Below are 23,588 nucleotides of genomic sequence, written 5' to 3'. Positions count from 1 at the left end.
TGACAGCTATAAATGCTTTACATTAAAAAAAAGAAAAGAATGATCTCATCAACTTAACTTTATAACTTAAAGAACTAGAACAAGAAGAAAAAAAACTAATCCTAAGGCTTGCAGAAAGAAGGAAATAATAAAGATTAGAGCAGAGATAAATAAAATAGGCAATTAAAAAACAGAGAAAAATCAATGAAACTAAAGGTTGGCCCTTTGAAGAAATGAACAAAACTAATAAACCTTTAGCAAGATGGACTAAGAAAAAAGAAGATACAAATTACTAAAATCAGAAATGAAAGTGGGGACATTACTAATAATTTCTACAAAAATAATGATTATCAGAGAGTACTATGAACAAATACATGGCAAAATATTGGATACCCAGGTTGAAATGTACAAATTCTAGAAGCCCAGGGGCACCTGGAGTGGCTCAGTGAGTAAAGTGACTGACTTCAGATCAGATCATGATCTTGCAGCCTGTGAGTTCAAGCCCCGCCTCAGGGTCTGTGCTGACAGCTCAGATCCAGGACCCTGCTTCAGATTCTGTGTATCCCTCTCTCTGTCTCTCTCTCCCACTCACACTGTGTGTCTCTCTCTCAAAAATAAATGTTAAAAAAAAATTAAAAAAAAAAAACAAATTCTAGATGCCCAAATGCTACCAAGACTATATTATGAAGAAATAAACAGAATAGACTTGCAACTAGTAAGGAAAATGAATAAGTAATCAAAAACCTCCCAAAAAAGAAAAGCCCTAGACCCAATTCTATCAAAATCTAAGTCAAATACATAAAGAATTAAACCAATTCTTCTCAAAATATTCCAAAAAATTAAGGAAGAGGGAATACTTTCTAACTCATTTTAAGGTCAGCATTACCTTAATACCAAAGCAGACAAAGACACAAAAAAACTAGAGCACTATCGCAAATGAACACTGATGTAAAAATGCTCAACAAAATACAGATGGTACCAGACATAAGATGGTTCAAGTTAAGATATTTCATCTTTAAGATGGTGTGAAAGTGATAGGCATTCAGTAGAAACCATACTTTGAATTTTGATATTTTCCCAGGCTCGCAATATGTGGTAACATACTTTCTTTTGATGATGGGCAGCAGTAGTGAGCTGCAGCTCCTAGTCAGCCAGGCAATCATATAGGTAAAAAACCAATACATTTACAATGTATATGTAATATACAATGTACACTTGCAATACAGTATTCAGTTAGTTACATAGACTTCTAACACTTTAGTATAAAATAGGCTTCCTATAAGATGATTTTGCCCAACTGTTGGCTAATTTAAGTGTCCTGAGCACATTTAAGGTAGGCTAGAATAAGCTACAATGTTTGGTAGGTGAGGTGTATTAAATGCATTTTCGGCTCATGATATTTTCAACTTACTGTGGGTTTATCAGGAAATAAACCCGTCCTAAGATGAGGAAGATCTGTTATTACCAAACAAATACAGTAGCATAGTAAAAGGATTACACACAATGATTAAGTGGAGTTTATTCCTGGAATGCGAGGATGATATAATATGTGGAAATCGTATGCACATTAACAGATGAAGGGGGAAAAATGATCTCAGTTGATATAGAAAAAGCATCTGACAAAATTCGACTCTTCATGATAAAAATACTCAAAAACTTAGAAGGAAATTACCACAACACAACAAAAACTACACACACACACACACACACACACACACACACACACACACACCCCACACAACCCACAGTGCCAACAGTGAGATTTAAAGATTTTCCTAGAAAATCAAGACAGGATGGCCCTTATACCACTTCTATTTAACACAGCATTGAAAGATCTAGACAGAGCAATTAAGAAAGGAAAGGAAAAGACATCCAAGTTGGAAAGAAGTAAAATTATCTGTTTGCAAATGAAGTGATCTTATATATAGAAAACTTTCAAGGTTGTACTAAAAAGAAAAAAGAATAAGTAATTTCAGCAAAGTAGCAGGACATAAAGTCAACATACAAAAATTTGTTGCATTTCTATACTAACAATGAAAAATCTGAAAAGGATATTGCAAAAATAATTCCAATAGCATCAAAAAGAATAAAATATTTAGGAATTAACTAAGGAGGTGACAGATTTGTACAATGAGAAACACAAAATATTGCTAAAAGAAATCAAGGGCCACAAGGAAAGACACAGGGGGAAAAAAATGTAACCTAAAATGGAAACACCATTAGGCTATTAGTGGATTTGTCTGCAGAAACTCTACATGGCAGTGGAGAATGGAATGACATATTCAAAGAGCTTAAAGATAAAAATGGCCAGCCAAGAACATCTCCAACAGTTATACCTTAGATATGACGGACAAGTAAAGGTTTTCTCAAACAAAATCGGAAGGAGCTCACCATCACTAGATCTGTCTTGCAAGAAATACTGAAAGGAGTTCTTCAAGCTGAAATGAAAACAGGCTAATCAGCCTCATAAAAACATATGAAAGCACACAACATGTTGGTAAAGCTGAAAATTATACAGTCAGATGTAGAAAACTCTAACTCTGTATTAGAATGATGTATTAATACTCAACTATAGCACCAAGGCTAACAGAAAGCTGGAAAACTATAGCTACTATAAATTAACAAATACATAACGAAAAGTAGATAAACTGTAATACCAATATAAAAAGTAGGAGAAAAAGGATGGAGAAATTTACAGGCAATCAGTGATAAGTTACTCTCAACCTAAAATGCATGTGTTTGTAAGATGTTTTATGTAAGCCCAAGAGTAACCACAAGAGAAAAACCTAGAGCAGATTCACAAAAGAGAAAAAAGGTGGAAACTGACATACCACCATGGAAAATAATTTATAAAGGTAGGCAGAAACAGAAAAATAAAACCAGAAAGCAATTAACAAGATGTCACTAGTAAGTCCTTACATATTAATAATTGCTCTAAATGTAAATGAATGGAGTTCACCAATCAAAAGGCATGCAAGTAGCTAGATGGATAAAAAATAAGACCCAGTTATGCGGTGCCAATAAGAGATCCACTTCAGCTTTAAGGATGCACAGAAGACTCCAAGTAAAAGGACAAAAAGATATTCTATACAAGTGGAAACCAAACAGAAGTAGGGATAGCCATACTTGTATCAAAACAGTTAGAAAATTTGGAAATATGTAGAATCAAACAAACTCCTGAACAACCAATAAGCGAAAGAATAAATCAAAAAGGGAATCAAAGAATATCTTGAAACAAATGAAAACAGAAACAAAACATACCAAAACCACTGAGATGCTGCAAAAACAGTTGAGACAGAAATTTACGGCAACATATGCATACATTAAGAACTAAGAAAGATTGCAAATAAACATCATAACCTTATACCTCAAAGAAGTAGAATAAACAGAACAAACCAAGACCGCAGTTAGTAGAAGGAAGGAAATAATAAAGTTCAAAGTGGAAAAGACCGGAAAAATAGAAAAAAAAAAAATCAACAAAACAAAGAGCTATTTTCTTTGAAAAATAAACAAAACTGACAACCCTTTAGCGAGTACTTATGACAGAAAAGACTCGAATAAATAAAATCAGATATGGATGAGTAGAAAGTGCAATTGACTACAGAAATATATAGACTCATAAGAGACTACTATAAACATGTACATGCCAGCAAATTATAGAACCCAGAAGAAATGAGTAAATTCCTACAATCCCATAACCTTCCAAAACTGAACCAGGAAGAAATAGAGTCTGAACAGAATGATAACATGTAAGGAGAATGAATCAGTAATCAAAAACCTCCCAACACAAAAATATCCAGACTAGATAGTTCCCCTGGTAAATTTTTGCAAACATTTAAAGAAGAATTAAAGCCAATTATTCTCAAACTCTTCCATAAAGTTGGAGAGAAGGAAACACTTAAAAAGTTATTTAATGAGGTAAACAATACTCTGATGACAAAGTCAGATAAGGATCCTACAAGAATAAAAAACTACAGACCAATGTCCCTGATGGACACAGATGCAACAATTCTAAACAAAATATTAGCAAACCAAATTCAAGAATTCATTGAAAGGATTATATCATGACCATGTGGGATTTATCCCTAGGATTCAAGGATGGTTCAACGATATATGAATCAATAAATGTGATACGCCAGATTAATAGAATGAAAAATAAAAATCATATGATCATCTCAAAAGATGTAACAAAAAAACACATTTGACAAAATACAACATTCTTTCATGATAAAATTCCTCAATAGATTGAGTACATAAAGAACATACCTCAATATAATAAAAGTAATATACAACAAACACACAGGTAACAGCATACTCAATGGACAAAATGGAAAGCTGTTTCTGTAAGATCAAGAACAATACAAAGGTGCCCACTATTACCACTCTCATTCAACATACTGTGAGTCTTACCTAAGACAGTCAGGCAGGACAAAGAAAAAGCATCCAAATAGGAAAGGAAGAATTAAAATTGTTGCTATTTGCAGATGATGTGACATGATATACTGAAATAAAAAAATGGTTGGGTCTAATCAATGAATACAATAAAATTAAAGGATATAAAATCACAACACAGATATTAGTTGTTTTCCATACACTAACCATAATGCATCTGGAAAAAATTAAAAAAACAAAAAACTATCCCATTCACACTAGCAACACAAATAATAAAATACCTAGGAAGAAATTTAATCAAGTAAAAGATCTATGAAAACTACAAGGCTTTTCTAAATGGCATAAAAAAATTGGAAGGATATCCCATGTCAAGGATTTGAAGAGTTAATATTGTTAAAAGGTCCATGTTACCAAAGCCATTTATAGATTCAACACAATCACTATCAAAATTCCTATGGCATTTTTTAAATTTTTTATTTTTTAATTAAAAAATTTTTTTAAATCTTTTTTTTTTTATTTTTTAAGAGACAGAGTGCGAGTAGAGGAGGGACAGAGGGAGACACAGAATCCAAAGCAGGCTCCATGCTCTGAGCTGTCAGCACAGAGCCCAAAACAGGGACGGAACTCATGAAACATGAGTTTATGACCTGAGCTGAAGTCAGACCCTTAACTGACTGAGCCACCCAGGTGCCCCAGCATTTCTCACAATAGAAAAATCAATCCTCAAATTTGTATGGAACAACAAAAGATCCCTTTATAGCCAAAGCAATGATGATAAAGAAAATCAAAAGTGGAACCATCATACTTACTGATTTCAAAGTATACTACAAAGCTATACTAGTTAAATAGTACAACCCTGGCCTAAAAACAGGTACTTAGGTCAACAGGACAAAATACAGTACCCAGAATTAAACTCCCACATATACTGTCAACTAATAAATGATAAGGGATCTAAGAACAGTCAATAGGGAAAGGATAGCTTTTCAATAAATGATGCTGGGAAAACTCGATAAACACGTGCAAATTGGACCCCTACTTACACCACCCGCAAAAATCACCTAGAAATGGATCAGACTTAAACATTTGGATAGGATATCCAAACCACAAATGTAAAACAAAACAAAACAAAACAAAACTTAAATGGGACTACATCAAACTTAAAAGCTTCTACACTGCAGAAGCAAGAATTAAGAAATTAAGAAAATGAAGAAATTAAGAAAATGAAAACGCAAATGAATTATTGGTAAGTAAAAGACAAATGGATAATGGGTTAATATCCAAAATATACATAGAATTCCTAGAACTCAGTAACAAACAAACAAACAAACAAAAAACCCACAAAGAATCCAATTAGAAAATGGGCAAAGGAACTGAAGAGGTACTTTTCCAAAGATGACATGCCAATAGATACATGAAAAGGTGCTCAACATCACTAATACAAGTCAAAACCACAATGAGATATCATTTCACACTTGTAACAATAGCTATTATCAAGAAAACAAGAGATAACAAGTGTTGGCACTGTTGGTGGGAATGAAATTGGTTCAGCCACGATGGAGAACTGCATAGTTTCCCCCAAAAAAGTTAAGAATAGAACTACCATATGATCCAGTAATCACAATTCTGTGTATAAATCAAAAGGAATTTAAAATTATCAAAGATATACACTGTATACTGCAGCATTAACACAATAGCCAAACTGTGTCCATCAACAAGTGAACGGACAAAGACATGGTGACACACACATACAAATATATAAATAAAGTGTGACAGATCGCATTTTATTTACATTCATATCACATTCATATACATAAAACAGGATTATACATATATACATATATGTGTGTGTATATAAATAAAACAATACTCTTCAGCCACAAGAAAAAGGGAAATCCTGCCGTTTGCAGCAACATGGATGGATCTTGAGGACATTATGTTAAGATAAGACAAATACTGCCAGATACCTCCTATATGTGAAAGGTAAACAAAACAAAACAAATGAAGAAACAGTAAAATGGTACCTGCCAGGGGCTCAGGAGTGGACAAATGGAAGAGATGTTGTTCAGGGTACATGCTTGCAACTAGTACATGAATAAGACATGGGGATCTCATATGCATACAGTGATTACAGACAGCAAAACTGTATTAAAGACATTAAATTTGCTAATAGACTAGATCTTAATTTTTTCCACCACTAGAAGAAATGATAATTACGAGATGTGATAGAAAGGTTTGCTAATGCCTCAATGGTAATCATATGAAAACATGTATATCAAATCAATGTGCTATGTATCTTTAACTTACGGCATGTTAAATGTCAATACTATTTCAATAACAAAGACTATAATTCAAGATAAGAAAATAATTTAACTGATAAGAAAATAATTTATTTACAGATGGATGATGATGTCACTTTTATTACTATCAAATGATTTTTTTCCCCAGAAAATCTACCAAAGAAAAAAAGGATTTGCATCAATAGTGAAACTGTGAACATTTATAATTAAGATTAATTGTATTGACTTTTGTTTTGAAACAATTCATGTTCACACATATTACGTAGTAGTAAAATAATATACGGGGGAAAAAAGGTCTTCATAAACTTAAGATAGGCATAAAACTAAATATAAACTGAAAGTTTTCTTCCTAATCACAATTAAATTATAACATACAAAGTATGTCATTTATATATTATTTCTTTATATGAAAAGTATCTGGGGGGAAAAAAACACTCATTGCATTCTGTTCAGTTTGCATGAAAAAAACCTTGAGACTTCCACGGATATCAATTTTTTGTCAAGAACTACTAGTATAGTCATAAACAAATCAACATTGTAATAACAAAAAAGCCTCAAGTGTGATATAAATTCTTTGCACAAAATAGTTAAAAAGTCATTTGCAAGATCCTCTCCACAAAAGTTGTAAGCAGAGATAGCAGTCAATGCTGTCTGAATTTACCAATCCTATTTTATGTCATATTTTATATCCTAGAACACAGAAACTGCAGCTGGCCAGAAAGCTAGATTTTTTAAAACCAGTTGGAAAAAAAATCAATTACAGAAGAAAGTCATCTTGCACACAGTTGGTGCAGATTCACAGAATTCTACATTGTTTTGCTCATGAAAAAGCCTTGCACATCTCCATATACGTTTCAGCTCAATAATAAGTTTGTGCCTTTTGTACAGCTATAAAAATGTGAAAACACTCAATCTGTTCTTGTGGTCCCAGTGCTATGGAGACTGGGAAGACACAGGAAACATAACAGAGAAGTTTTGTTTTTTGTTTTTGTCTTTTTTTAAGGGTAGATTAACAAATTGAAGAATTCCCAGGCATCCCATTTTAATTTTTTCTTATGAATTACTTGTGAGATAATCTGACTCTATGTAAATGTGTGCAACTGGAGTGCCAGAAGTTAGAGGGAAGAAAAAGCTGCAGGGAAAAAACAATACAAATAACTACAGACTTCTTATCAGTTAAGTTAAAGTGTATATTGTAAATTTTAAAGCAATCATACAATAAATAAAATGAAGGGACATCTAGTGAGTCAGAAGAGAAAATAAAATGGAATAAACATTTTATACAAAAGGCAGAAAAAGAGGAAAAAGGAACAAAACAGATGGAATAGACATAAAAAACAGCAAAGAAAGCATGATTAACCATATCACTATTACATGAAATAGAAATAAACACAGAAAGTTAAAAAGAGATTGCTAGGCTAGTTTTAAAAAACAGAAAAACAAGACCAAATTGTATACTACATGTCTAAAATTTGAAACAGTACAAATGTCCATCAAGATGAATGCAGAAACAAACTGCCACAATCATACAATGGAATACTACTCAGCAATAATGACTCAACTACTGATACAGTTAACAGCATGAGTGAATTTCAAAATGATGTGCTAGGCAAAACTTCACACACACACACACACACACACACACACACACACACACACATGTGCGCACTGGCTGATTCTATTTCATAGAGTCATATGTAGAACATTCACAATTATTCTACAGTGATAGAAATTAGATTTAGTTTCCTGGGGAGGAATGTGGGTGTGCATAAGGGAAGCATGACAAAAGTTTCTGGGCTATAGAATATTTTACTTCATGTTGGGGTAATATTTAAACAGGTGTATACCTTAGAGAAATATCACTGAGATATATACATAAAGTGGGAGAATTCATTGCCATCTTATGTTAACCATAATTTAATAAAATTAAGAATGTTAAATTAGGAATCAAAACTATATCCAGAAATGTTCCAAAAGTTAGAAATTAAACACAGTTTAGAGTAGTGTTAAAAGGTGGTTTATCAGATGTTTAAGAACATATGTATGTATATACAGCTTAATTTAGAATCCATGTTTAAAATTATAATTAACAACAATGTGAAGACTAATCAGTAACTTAAATATTCTACAAAAAATTCTTCATACATACACACAATCACATGCCTAAACACACACACATAAAGTAATTACCAATTGAAGCTGAGTACATTTGTTTCATGTGAGTTTCAATGACAGAAGGATCTCGAGAGCTGTAAATTCCCAACTCAGGGTAAAAGCTGGAGCCAATGTCATCCGGGGGATTATGTTTCCCTTGTGGATAATTCTTGGTTATTCTAGGGTCCCAATGCTTCAGGATTGGATGGTTCCAATGTATATATTTACCATCAAATTGTGGATTTCCATACCAACTGTAATAAAAGACATGCAAATAATAATTCAGAGGTCGCAGCTCTTCCAGGTAAGGTTCAGAGGCTTTGGAAGGTTTCAGAGTGATTTCAACACTTTTTAAATTCTTGATATTTGTTTCACTGTTGATTTTGTCATTGTTTTGGGAATCAAGGTTTTTCCCTAAGTGAGTTTGTTGATGAAGTTCTGGAAGAAGTTCAAGTCCAAAAGGATCTCCAAAAGTAGCTTTATTTGGTCTCAGCATTTTTAAACCCATCATCAGGGAGAAAATAAACAGAATAAAAAGTGACAAAATGATGCAAGTCCTTCTTCGAAATTTTGCCATGATGACATACTTTAAACTCCAAAATGGTAAGTGTTTAGCTGTAATTTATTGAAAAGTGGTAATTAGTAAGTAGTATTGACAATATTATCCAATGTATTCAAAATGAAAACAAAAATCTGTAAAGTTCATTACACTGAAAGATTTTAAAAGTTCATCATATTAGTTGTATAATCAAAAACTGAGATCTACAAAATAGTCGATATATGGCTAGATTAAATAGCAGTATTTATTTGGAAATATCACAATTACATTTTATGTTTTTATGTTTAAGTATGTATATGTATATACATATATGTATAGGTATGTGTGTATATGTACATAGGTATATACACACATATGAATAAAATATCTTTATATACAAATTTCTGGCTTGGGGAAAAGTTGACATTGATATATAAAATACGACTTTCTATGATAAATCATGCTGTTGTTATTCCAAAGAATTAAGTTCATAACAACTAATCCTGATAGAAAAGACAGACAAGTTAAACATAATCAGCAAGTAATTCTGTCTCACACATACACAAATACTTTCTATAAACTGTTACTTCCATTATGCATATATGCAAGAATTACTAAGATGAGCAAGCATATTTCTTTTAGGGCTAAAATCAGTCTTCTCAAAGTAAAGTTTAATTGTGAAATATAACACACCTAAAGATTAATATAAAAGACATACATCTAGGTTGAAACGTATAAACATTCAAAATGGAAGCTGCCAGCTTAAAAATTCATCTCCACCTTTTGTGCACCTTGCCAATCACCAGCCCTGCCCCTTCTCCTTAACAACAACCACTTGCCTTTTGTATATACCATCCCCTCACCTTTCTTTGTAGGTTTTCTAAAACATACATGTATCTAACCAATATTCATTTTGTTTTGCCCATTTCAAAATTTTACTTAAGTAGATATGGTAATATCCATATGTACATATACACAAATAGAGAATATGCATATTAATCTTACAAAAATATATGTGTATGCCTTCCATAAACTTAGATATACTATAAATATGTATAATTACATATATAATTAGATGTACAGAAGTTACACAAAAATATTGAGAAACTTTATTAAATAACCTTCTCTGACACTTTACGTGGTATCCTACCTCTTTTCCATCCCTATGTTCTAATTTGCATCAGTTCTTCCTCTCATAAAAAAGTCATGAAAATGGAAAGGCATAGGTAGATAGGTCTGGAGATTTTGTTTTACAACTATAATAATCCACTGGTTTCATGAAAATGCTTTCATGTCAAATATTCTCCTTCTTAAACTTTTGGAAGTAAAAAGTTAACGCTTTCTCTATTGTTCCTAAGACTAATTTAGGGACACCCCCCCAAGTTATAATATTTTAATATTATTACATGGATACACTATGACCACACCAACAAGCTGGACTCATTAACGTAGATCATGTAACCAATTCACTAGACATAAACTAAAACAAGCATTATGAAAGTAGAAATAGTTGACTTTTAGATGAGAAACAGGTGAATCCTTACTGTTGTTCAAGGAACAAAAATATGTTTCATTTGGTTGGAATATCAAAACAAATTCTAGACTCAGTTTAATTGAGCAACTAAATTGTGTAAAAAATAGTATGCTAAGCGCCACATGAAACAGATTGATTAGTAAGACACAGTTCTTATGTTCAAGATGCTTGGAGTCCCCAAGGAAGGCAGAAGACATGTGTGCAAATAAACTATAACTCAAAGAAGAAAAGTGCTAAAAGGGAAGTGAAAGGCATATATAAAGCAATAAAATACCATATAAATTAAGGAGTTGAAAAAAACTCTTTATGAAAAAAAAATGTAAAATCTTAGAAGAAGGAGTACAATATGCATAGGCTGGTGGAAAAGAGAAGGAAAAAAAAAAAAGGATGTTCCTAGTGTCAGAGAAAGGATGTGCCCAAAGATATACCGGGCATGAAAGACACATTGTGAAACACAAAGGCCTCTGTAGGCTGCAGCCAGTAAAAGATGAGGAAAAATAAAGCTATAGTGCTATGTTGGAACCATACTACACCAAAGAAAGAAAACTTTTCTGGTAAACAAGGGACCACTAAAGGCTTGTAAACAAAATATTGGCATAATAAGAGTTCAGATTAGAAGAATGGAGCCCTTATAAAAAAATAATGTTCAAGGCATCAAACTCCACCATTTTCTGAATCTAATAATCTCCCATTCACTGATCATTTTAACAACTTACTCCTTTCCTACTTCTATTACTATTTTTAGTGACTCCACCAATATGGATGATCCAGTCCCGTAGTTTAGCCGCCCCAACTCTTTGCCTCACTTCTAAAGATCTGTTCTTTCTTTCACTACACTTCACTAACTCAGGTGTCATACTCCTACTCTTGATCCTGACATTGTCAAACATTTATTACTCCAAAATCTTTATTTTTTTTCCCATTTCCAAACATAACCTTCCGTGCCTTGAGCCCCTCTAGTTTAGTATTCTCATTCTCGCAATTCCTTGACCTTATTGAGATGTCCAATCCACTGAGTCCACTGCTTTTTTGCTATATTTCCTTTTCTTCATGTTTTGTCTCTAGTGACAGTTTATAGTCCATTGTCCAACATTATAATTCCTCACTTCTCTCCTTTCTTAATACATACTGGTAAAACCCCAAATAAATGATGTGTGCCTTGACCTTGATCCAGAACCACAGAATTATACTGGACAAAACACACAACCATGTTGACTTTTCACTATGAATTCATACTCAAGATGCTTAACAATCCTGTCACTGAACTCCAGTATGTTCACTTTTCTAACCTCAGAATTACTTTATTCATTTTTGTTTTTCATCAAACCTACGGCTACATCACCAACTTCCTTCATTATCTTCAGATATCTATGTCTTATCCAGCTGACCCTTGAACAATGTGGGTTTGAACCATGCAGGTTCATTAATATGTGCATTTTTCAATAAATATAGTGCAGTACTAAAAATGCATTTTCTCTTGTGATTTTCTTAATACCATTTTTTCTCTAGCTTACATTATTGTAAGAATACAGATATCATATAAAGGACATATATAAATAACATATGTTAATGAACTGTGTGTGTTATCAGGAAGGCTTCCAGTCAACAGTAGGTAATTAGTAGTTAAGTTTTTGAGAGTCCAAAGTTACAGGAAGATTTCCAACTGCATAGGAATCAGCACCCCAACCTCCAGTGTTCAAGGGTCAACAGTACTTCATAAACAAAAACAATTTTACACAAACTCCCTTATCTTCCCATTAAGAAATTAATATCAACTTGTTTTTATTGTCAGCAAAGGTTTCCAATTTTAATATTTGTTGTTTCACTCCTTTGATTTTCTTCTATAGAAAGCTCTATTACTTTTATTGAATTTTGCTCAACTTTTACAACTGTATTATCTCTTCAATTTTTAAGTTTCTGTACCCTTTACATTTCATAGGGCATTATCTATTGTGTTTGTCTTGTAATCTTCATTTATAAAATTTGCTCATTTTTCACTTTTCAGTCATAATTTGCTTATTCATCCAAATCTCATATAGCTATTTTAATTATTTCTATTAAAATATTAGGTTATGGTTGTCATATATTTTATGAACATGTCTCTCTGGCATGCTTTCAGTATCTACAAGTATGTTCACTTCTTTGCTTATAAGGACTTTGTATGGAAACTGACTGATCTTTTTCTATTGAAAAATATTACATGAAATAATTTTCTCTCAATTTTTGGAAGTGAATGCTTTATCATGATAGTTTTTCTAGATTCATGCTCTATAGAACTTAAGCTGTTTTGGGGAAATCTTGCAATGGCTTTGAATGTCTTTCTGAGATCAGTTGGGTTCTTCTCCATTCCCACATTTATCTGGCATTTTTTATTTCCTTGGCTTGTATGCTAGTATTACCCTGCTCAATTTGAAAGCTATTTCCAGAAGTTACTCTTCAATATGGGGTTTTGTCCTGAAAATCAGTATGTTGTAGCCCCTTCAGATGTTAGGCTTCAAAGTCTCCCTCCCCCGTTGCAGCTACTATTCTCAAAGTGGGCTGTCACTCTTTCAATTAATATCTATGGTTAGAAATGTTCCTGTCTTCAGTTCAAGCAGATGCACTACTGCTTTCCTCGGTTTCCTCCTGCACAGAGTTAGAAAACAAGTCTTACAGTTATTAGAGAGCTGTCCCCTTCCACTTATACTGTGAGTCCATGGGGGATAACTTGTCTTTCAGTTTTGTTACAGATTGTTTTGGTTTTACTATTTACTGGTCTGCTTTTATGATTTCAGGATAATTTAAACATTATACCAAAGCTGTTGCCATCACTCAACTCTTTGTACTTTCCTTAAAATGTGTTAATACCATAACTCTACTGCTAATTACATCTTTAGCAGTATCTTAGAAGTTCTGTATTCTGTACTTTTATGACCACTGAGTTCAAAATATATTCAAATTTCCATTATTTCTCCCATGAGAACTTATTTATAGATGTATTATATTTGGGTGATTTCCTAGTTTGTTGTTGTTGTTGTTATTGATTTATAGTGTGAATCCACTGAAAACATCGCCTGCATGGTTTCAGTCCTTTGAAATATGTGGAGACTTGCTTTAAGGCTCAGCCTATGATCAATCTCATTAAGTGTCCCATATACATCAGGAAAGCATATTCTGCAGCTAGTGGTTACAAGATCTACGTACCAAATATGCTATCTTGTTTATATCGTTCATATCATCAGTATTAAAAATCCCCTATATTTAGATCTACTTGTTTATATTATATAATTTTAATTGATGGTATTATGTAGAGACAAATTTGAGACTGCTAGATTTTCCTGAAATATTAAATCTTATTTTATATGAAATGTTCCTTTTCTTCTCTGATAGAGTACAGTGTAAGACAAAACCTAACATTAATATAGCTACAACAGATTTCATTTGGTTGACACTGGAACAGAGTATCATTTTCATCATTTTATTGTCACCTTAAATGGTAATTTTTGAAATAAGACATTATTATTGCTGTTTTTAACCTGAGAGTCTTTGTCTAATAGTTGTAGTATACACTACATTTACAGTTCTATAAATATGGATATTTAAATCTAATTCTTGCCCTTGTTTTTCCTTTTGGCCTTCTTACAAGCTCCATTTTCTCTCTTCCTTTTTTTTTCCCCCTCTCTCTTATCTTTTCAATGGTTTCATTTTTCTCTATTATGCATTCTCGGTGCAATTAAGAGCATGCATTTTTCTCAAAAACTGGTATGAATTAGAACTTTACTATTTCTCAAACAATAAAAGCACACTTAGAAGACTTTAGTTCCTTTATCCCTGCCCCAACTTTGAGCTCCTATTTTGGTGTAGATTATTTTTTTTTTACACATATCTTAAACCCCACCAGATATCATTTTTTTTAATTTTCATTTTGAGAGGGGGGGAGGGGTAGAGACGGAGAGAGAGAATCCCAGGCAGGCACCATGCTGTCAGCACAGAGCCAGCTGGGGGGGGGGGGGGCAATCTCACAAACTTCAAGATCATGACCAGAGTCGAAATCAAGAGTCCAGGGCTTAACTGACTGAGCCACCCAGGCACCCCTAGGATATCATTTTATACAGTCCATTATTAAATTTACCCTTTTCTTTCCTCTTTAGTTCCTCTTGCATTGGCCTACTTCCATTCAAACTAATTTTCCTCATGGTGAAAAAACAATTCCCTTTAACAGGGCTTTTGGTATTAGTCTGCTGCTCATAAACTCCATATTAGTTTGTTTGAAAATATATGTGACCTTCAATTTAACATGTATACATAGACTTCTATATGGCAATTATTTTCTTTCAGCACAAACTATTATCTTCTGCCTTTGTTTCTGTTGAAAACTCAACCACTATTTTTTTTTTCTCTTTGATTTTAAGGATTTTTAAAGGTATTTTTTTTCTCTGGTTTCTTTTAATATTTTTCTCTTTTTCTTTGGTTTTCAGCAGTTTCCCTATGGAATAATACACATGGAATATGGTTTTCTTAATACTTATCCTGCTTTTGGTCCAAAGTGCTTCTTCAATCTGGGGTTAATAGCATTCCTTAGCCTTGTAAAATTCTTGACCACAATCTCTTCAAATATTGCTTTTGCTCCATTATTGCCTTCTTGCTCATTTTGGAATACATTACACATGTTAGAATTCTATATCCTATGTGTTTATAACATTTTTTAAAACTTTCCCTCCATATCTCTCCATGCCTCTGTACTTCTGAAATATCTTCTAGTTCCCTATTTCTCTTCAGCTGTCATTTCTTAATTTCAGTTATAATTTTACTCTTAGAATTTCCATTTGACTCTTTTCAAAGGTATCAGTTTTCTGTTAAAATTTTCCTTCTCTAATTCCTTGAATGTGTTAATCCCATTTATTAAAGTCCACCTCTAATAACCTGAATTAGACCTTAGGGATTCTGTTTCTATTGCCCGTCTTTTGTTGTTTTGTTCTTGCTTAGTACCTGGACAGTCACAGTCTTTCTGTAAGGTGGGTTAATTTATTATTGAATGCCAGCCCTTGTGTATGAAATGTGAAGAGAAAGATTATCTGAATCTAGTAAGAGCAAAATCTTCAAAACTGGGTTTAAGTCCTTGTGACTATTTGGACTATTTCTAATTAATCCTTATTCCTTTACACATATGGGTACTGAAATTAAAGGCATGGGTTTTACCAAGATCCTTCAACTTTCTATTTTCTATATGTTTAGCTTCTCTGCTACTTTCAAATGAGGGATTTTGAATAACCCTTCCTATCTCCCCCACAATCTCCCAAAGAATAATGCATGATGTAGGGCTCAGAGCCATTGAAATAAGTAATTCCACCTGAATTTCCTTATAACCTGAGCGTAATGAAACACTTTAGAAGGGACTCAAAATTCAGATTCAATATAAGTCATAATTTGTCTTTTCATTAACTATAACTTTTAAAATATGCATATCAGAACATACGGTCAACAAAGGACAACTGACAAACTGAAAATACCAAGATATTCTACCTCATTCAAAATTTTTTAAAATGCAAATTAAGGGCACCTGGGTGGCTCAGTGGTTAAGCATCTGACTCTTGATTTTCGCTCAAGTCATGAGCTCTCGTGGTTGTTAGATCAAGCGCTGCATCAGGCTCTGCGCTGATGGTGTAGAGCATACTTGGGATTCTTTCTCTTTCTCTCTCTGCCCCTGCCCCATGTGCGCTTACACACTCCCAATCTTGCTCTCTCAAAATAAAATTTAAAAAATGCAAATTAAAACTACACACACAAAAAAATCATTTCTTATCTAGGAGACTGGCAAAACAAAAACACAAATATATGCTGTTGGTAACACTGTGGGAAAACAAGCACTTCCAAACACTACTAGTGAATACAAATTGGTACAGCCTTTTTGTGAATTTGGCACTAACAAAATTACATATACATTTACCTTTGGACTCAGTCCTACTTCATGGAAATTACCTTAAAAATACACAACATACACAAAAAATACAAAACCACATGAACAGTACATAAATCCATATACAGCACCATTTGTAACTGTAAAATGCTGGAGTGTTCAGCTGAATGAGGAAGAGATCTTGGAAATGACATAAACTGATTTTCTGGATATATTCTTAAGTGAAAAAAGGAAAATGCAAATAAGGAAATATACATTTTTCAAGTGAGCAAAGAAACAGAATAAACATTAGATAATGATGTGGATTATGTATGGGGGTAAGGAGAAACAGGACAGAATAAAGGGGGATGAGAATGGGTAGAAGGATTGGGGGATGGAAGTGACTTCTCTTTTTGTATAGTTCTTTTTTGAGCCATGTTATATTTCACATACTCTAACAAATATAAAATGCTAAACTCCAGTTAGTAAGTTGTTTTTGCATTGGTACAGGTTAGCAATTCTTAACACTTAATGTGTATTCTACAAGTAAGCCAACAAACAATATACGCTGGAACCTGGGGCCCAGGTTTTTCACTGACAAAAAAGTTGAGTTATGTATAAAGTGAAGGCTAGAAAGAAACTTGTGTTATCAGACAGTAATTAGCAGTATTAGTATGGATGTGTTTTTTATCAGTAAATGGGGGAAGTGTGTATATACACATTAACATAACCACATTATTTCCTAGTTCTGCCCACTGGCAGTCTAGGACCAAAGAAACCCCAGCAGCAATGAACACATCTGATGCTAAGATTCTTGGTTTTTAAATATTCCTTCTCTACTTAGAAGCAGCAGTAGTTACCTTGGAGAAATGTGGATTCCCAGACTGTGGCTGAGAAAGTACAAAATGAGCCTTGATCATCTTACCAGAAAGTAAAGTACTCAAGAAGTGTTGGGGATATGTCCATTGGACACAAAAGCCAGACTGAGGGGCAATCACTGGCTAAATCCAGGACAATTTCAGCACCAAAATAAGGAATAAGTAATAAATGATAGGTATTAAAATAAGAATTCATGAATCCATGCTGATATTTTTAATTTTTTTTATTTTCATACTGATGTTTAAAATGCAAAATAAATAAAAGGATTAGAGAAGACTCATATTAGAATGCCAACTAATAAATTAAAAAAATTTGTTTTACATTTATTTATTTTTTGAGAGACATAGAGAGACAGAGTACAAGTTGGGAAGGGGCAGAGAGAGAAGGAGACACAGAATCCAAAGTAGGTTCCAAGCTCCGAGCTGTCAGTACAGAGCCCCACGCGGGGCTCCAACTCATGAACCGTGAGATCATGACCTGAGCAGAAGTTGGACGCTTAACTGACTGAGCCACCCAGGCACCCCCGCAACTAATAAATTTAGATAGAATAATGGAATACCACTATTTGGCAACCACCATAATAACAACTATTATTAGGCAAAATCATCAACAGATTTTAAATGAGGAAATAAAAGTTTGATGAGAAACAGGATATCCATATATTGGCAAAGTAGCTCTCCAAAAGACACCTAATTAACTACAAAGGGAACAACAGTAACTCAGTGCAAAACCTCGCAGACACCACCTTAAACGAGTGATCAAAATGAACTTCATCAGTTAATTCTGGCTAGGTAGATATAAGTTTCCTGAGAGGATGCCCTAAAAAGGAAACAATCACTGCTATGCTATTCCTGTCAAAATTTAATTTGGATCTAATCATGAGGAAACATCAGACATTAGACATACACATCTCCATACATATATTACATACATATATATACACCTATGTACACATACATGTTACATGTAATGTATATAATTATGTACAACATAATACAGAAGTGTGTACATGCATATAATGATAAAGCAAATACAGTTAAGATATTACCATTTGGTGAAATGCAGGGGAAGTATACAGGGATTTGTTGTACTGAAATTTACAAATTATCAAGATAACTGATAATAAAAAAATCCTTCCCTTAAAGATAGTGAGAAATCTGACAAGCAATGAAGTAGAAAAAACAATTATGAACATAATATCTCAACAATACTAAAGATATACAAAGGAGAACATAAATAATGATTACCTCTGGGTGATAACATAATAGTGATATTTTCTTACTCTACCTTCTAAAATTAGAACTTAATACTTCCTAAGAAAATTTTTAGGAAATAATGGTAATGAATATTGCTAAGTCACAGAGAATGGGAGCAATAACTACAGCATTAATTAGTAAGACATTGGTTTTTCAGAGACTGACCAGTTGAGTGGTGGTAAAGTAGGTAGAAGAGTCAGGGTATGTAACAGAGAACTGATCTTGCCATCTAAAACCGAAGTCCAAATCAGCTAGGTTGATCCCCTTGTGGGACCCTCACTAAATCATTTAATCTCTTTTAAAAAAATTTTTTTTTACATTTTATTTATTTTTGAGAAACAGAGTGAGACAAAGTGTGAGTGGGGGAAGGGCAGAGAGAGAAGGAGACACAATCTGAAGCAGGCTCCAGGCTCTGAGCAAGCAGTCAGCACAGAGCCTGATGCGGGGCTTGAACCCACAAACTGCGAGATCATGACCTGAGCCAAAGTGGGACGCTCAACCGACTGAGCCACCCAAGCACCCCTAATCTCTTTTTAAAGAAAGAACACATTAGGTGTGTTTTCTGACAAAGTAGTGCTGTGTCTTATGCAAGATGATGTTTGCAAAAGAAGTGGAAGAGGGTAATATTTTACCAATTGGATTTAAGAATAAGTGCAAAATTGGGGCGCTTGGGTGGCTCAGTCGGTTAAGCATCCGACTTCGGCTCAGGTCATGATCCCACAGTTCATGAGTTGGAGTCCTGTGTGGGGCTCTGTACTGACAGCTCAGAGCCTAGAGCCTGCTTGGGATTCTGTGTGTCCCTCTCTCTCTGCCCATACCCCACTCACGCTCTGTCTCTCTCTCAAAAATAAACATTAAAAAAAGAAATAAGTGCAAAATGAATATAAAAAAAAACATAGTTCTGAACAACTCTGAAACTTTTGTACATTTGTTAGATTCATTTCTCAGATTCGTTTCTCAGATCTACAGAAGAACACAAAACAAAACGTCCATTTATGGAAGTTGCCTGGTTGATTCCCCACCTTTGCCTGTAAATGTAATTTTAAGTTGGTCCCTCTCTTTTCACATTACTTATTTCACTCATTTAAATGTTCATTTATTACATCATTATAGATGGTTCTTCCCAACCTCCACATCACAATTAACAGTAAGTCACCTCAAATAAAAGGCAGATCACTGTGATTAAAAGCAAGTATCCCCCAGCTGTTTTGTTTTTTGTTTTTGTTTTTCAGCTATTTCACTCATCAAATGACCTGATCTTTCTGTGCTTCTTTTCTTATCTATACAATGTTATTACCTCATTCACAGATTTGTAGGCATGAAATAAGTTGGTATTATAAAACTTCTAGAATAATTTCCTGTTTAGGGTGATGGTGATGAGGATGAGGATGATTAAAGACGGGCATCTAGCAAGCAATTAATAACTAACACATAGTTAATTCTCTCTAAAGGTCCATTCTCTCTCTACAGGACTAACTTTTAAAATGCTACTCCTCCGTCAAGACAACGCTGAAATGTTGCCTCTTCTTGACACCTTCCCTAATGATTCCACAGTGAAAAGTACTCATTTTCTCAAATATTCTATTGTTACAGCATTACCTACTTTTTAAAGTGGCATGTATGTGTTGTATTATGCAATTTACATATATTGTATCCACTAGATTGCTTTTAAGTTCCAAAAATGGAATCCTTCTCTTTACACTGCAGTAGAGCCCCATATATCTTATACACAGCCAATGACCATTAAGTGTTTAGCTTAAACAACTTAATGTCAGGCCCTTCTGTTTTTGACACTGATATGTATTTGGGCAGTATGTGTATAAATAGATTCTACTGACTATACAGATAGTTGACTTTTTTATAGTCTATATTGAACATATTACATAGGAAGAAACCTAGATCCAATAATTTTAAAAATCCATTTTAATAAATTGTCAAGTTCAAGATAGCAAAACCACAATGACCCTTGAGATGCCCAGGGTCTAATTATCTAGCAAGGAAAGAGTGGAGAACTACTTCTATTGCTTCAACAAAGGCAAGAAATTTCACAAGTCTCCTGAGAAAATAATAAAATCACAACTGAAGATGTATGGACACCCAAACCAGGAATCTACTCAAGGTATTGGCTATTGAAGACTGAAAAGGACACTTTACATAATACACAGAAGTTATACCTAATAATATCTTTTAGAAACTATCATTTGTACTTTTGTGTCTTATGCTTTTCATCTTCTGGAAATTCTAGGTTTTGACTTAGAGGTCTAGTGAGGCCTAACAGACACAGAACAATGTGAGATGAACTATTATTTCAAAAAGTGCTGTCAATCCAGTTAGAAACACCTTTTAATTACCCTATTACTAAATTTTACAGGCTTCTAGTGCTTTTTCTTTTTAGTATTGTTTTCTAATTTCATTTTCTAAGAAGCCATTGTAAATAAAAAATAATACTAGAAAACACACCTGGAACTTTCAAAACCAGTTTCTATACCAACGCTTCCTTACCCCAGTTTTAATGAAACACACCTGCTGGTTAACAGAAATTCAGTTAAGCATAATTTCATCCCTCCACTTTAACCTTCACGATGACCTAGGAAGTAAAACTTTTTTAACGCCATTTTACAGATGACACAGTAGAGGTACAAACCAATTGGTAACTTTTCAGTCTGTGGGCTAGTGAAGAGCTAAGTAACATGTCCGAGGTTAAGCAACTAGCAAGAAACAGGGCAAATTTGGCTCTAGAATTCAAGCTGTAGCCTTCTATTCCACCATCCTACAACATACTAGACAAATTAAGTTTAAAAATTTTTTGTGACACAGATGAAACCTGCCAACATGTGGCCAAGTTTTCATTTAAATAGTACGGTCTTAGGGGTGCCTGGGTGGCTAAGTGGGCTAAGCTCCCACTCTTGGTTTCAGCTCAGGTCATGAGGTCATGTTTCTGAAGGTTCCAGCCAGAGTCCCGTTGTCATAGCAAAGCCTGCTTGGGATTCTCCCCCTCTCTCTCTCTCTGCACCTTCCTGGCTCACTCACTCTCTAATAAACTTTAAATAAGTAAATAAATAAGTAGTATGGTCTTAGAAAACAAGATAATCTGTTACCTACTCATAAATTGCAGCTCAAATTTAATCTGAAGACCGTTTACTTTCTGATCATACACTTACTGTTAACCACGTGACTAACAGCACCATCACTGGTAATGCTTTATGCATAGATAGAGCCTGAAAATCCACAAAATTCACAGCACTACACCGGTTTTAGGAGTTTACATATAGCTCAAGAAGGAGGAAATAACGTATTGTCGTGAAAGTGACCAGTAAGCAATGTGGCAATATTACCAATACCTAGATTTTATTTTGCATTTTTCTCTCAAACTGTCTAAAATACTTGAACATAAACCCATTCCAGTCCTATTCGTCTTTTTTAGCATCATATCCTATTATCCTCCTTTATTGGTCTTTAAACACTTCGAGGTTTTCCCTTGACACTTATCCAGAGGGTCTTACAATAATACAACTAAAACTGTCGCAAACGCCTGAAGTTCAATTTGCTCCTTTAGAAAATGTAGCAAGACATAGTCCGGCATAGCTGCATCCTGAAACTTAACAAAAGATAATAGTCTACGAAGATAGAGCCAAAAGTGTTTTAACAAGCAAATGGAAAAACCACCTCTGCGGTGGCCCAAAGGCTCCAGGAGGTTGGTGGCCGCGACCTTCCGCCAACACCCGGAGCCCTGTAGGCCTCGATCCCCCCACTCTCCCCGCAGGCTCAAGGCTTAGCTGAGGTTTGCATACAAAAGGACCAGGCCTAGAACAGCTTCCGTCGCTCCCGGAATGCCCAACTTGCTGGGGGAGAGAAGGGAAAACAGGCGACGGGAGGTTTCTCTCCGAAGAAGTGGCGGACACAAGGCCGGCAGGATCGGGAAACAGGCAATAAAAGAAGGCAATAAAACTAACCCAGACACAAAGAAGGGCTAAGAGTGACAGAGTGAGTTGCCCCGGGGGGTCCCGAAGCACGCAACGCGACACCTCTCGCTCGCCGAAGGGGCGCGGGGTCAAAGGCCACCCGCAGAAGCTGCGAGCACATTGGCTGGCGGAAGAGCGCGCAGGCGCCCGGGGTAAGTCCCGTACCCGCCGCAGCCGCGTCTGCGGGGCCCTGAATCTTCCAGCTACTCACCAGGGAATCCGGCCACCAGCAGACGATCCAGCCAGAGCCGTGAGGGTAGAGAGAAGAGGGAGAGCGGGTGCAGAGAGCCCGCGGCCTCCCGTCAGCGCGCCCACCCAGCCCCACCTCCCCAAAGACGCGCGCAGAGCGTTCCTGCAACCCCGAGGGGGCGGGGCTTTGACGCCGGGCTCCGCGAGCCAGCGGGGTGCAGGCTTCCCCCGCAGGGGCTCCTCTTATCCGTCTGGGCCTGAGGGGCGTGGACGAATGAGGGGAGAGCTTTTCTGGGCGTTCTGTGCGGGTGGAGAAAAGGGGTGGAGCGGGTTCTAGCCGAACTCCCAACCTCCCCCTCCAACAAGAGATGACCCACCCCTCTCTTAAAAACAGGTCTTGTGAGGTTTCTCTGCGAAAGTCTCACTGATCCACTGATTGAGGGCAGCTGGTCTTGATGTGGCCTTCCAAAGTTGCATTAACTGATGTACACCGGTTGTTTTCATGCTCTTTAAATTAAGGAACCGTTTTTTGT

At 35.0% G+C, this 23,588-nt stretch overlaps 1 protein-coding gene across 2 annotated transcripts in view; it reads right to left on the bottom strand.

Moving 5' to 3' along the window:
- The window catches only part of MANEA (mannosidase endo-alpha), a 65,273-nt gene extending 41,942 nt beyond the window's left edge, over nucleotides 1-23,331 (bottom strand). The window contains exons 1-2 of one of the 2 annotated variants that reach the window (XM_047858894.1): nucleotides 23,078-23,331; nucleotides 8,859-9,437 (exon numbers count right to left, since the gene is read on the bottom strand). In XM_047858894.1, the coding sequence (XP_047714850.1) occupies nucleotides 8,859-9,399 (541 nt within the window). In that variant the 5' untranslated portion in view covers nucleotides 9,400-9,437; nucleotides 23,078-23,331. The other variant, XM_047858893.1, reaches the window with a different exon arrangement.
- Between the last annotated feature and the right edge of the window lie 257 nt (nucleotides 23,332-23,588).

The sequence above is a fragment of the Prionailurus viverrinus genome, chromosome B2, assembly GCF_022837055.1.
Source record: "Prionailurus viverrinus isolate Anna chromosome B2, UM_Priviv_1.0, whole genome shotgun sequence".
NCBI classification, from domain to species: domain Eukaryota; kingdom Metazoa; phylum Chordata; class Mammalia; order Carnivora; family Felidae; genus Prionailurus; species Prionailurus viverrinus.
The sequence above is the reverse complement of the archived record's forward strand: the minus strand, read 5'-3'. Positions and strand labels throughout refer to the sequence as shown.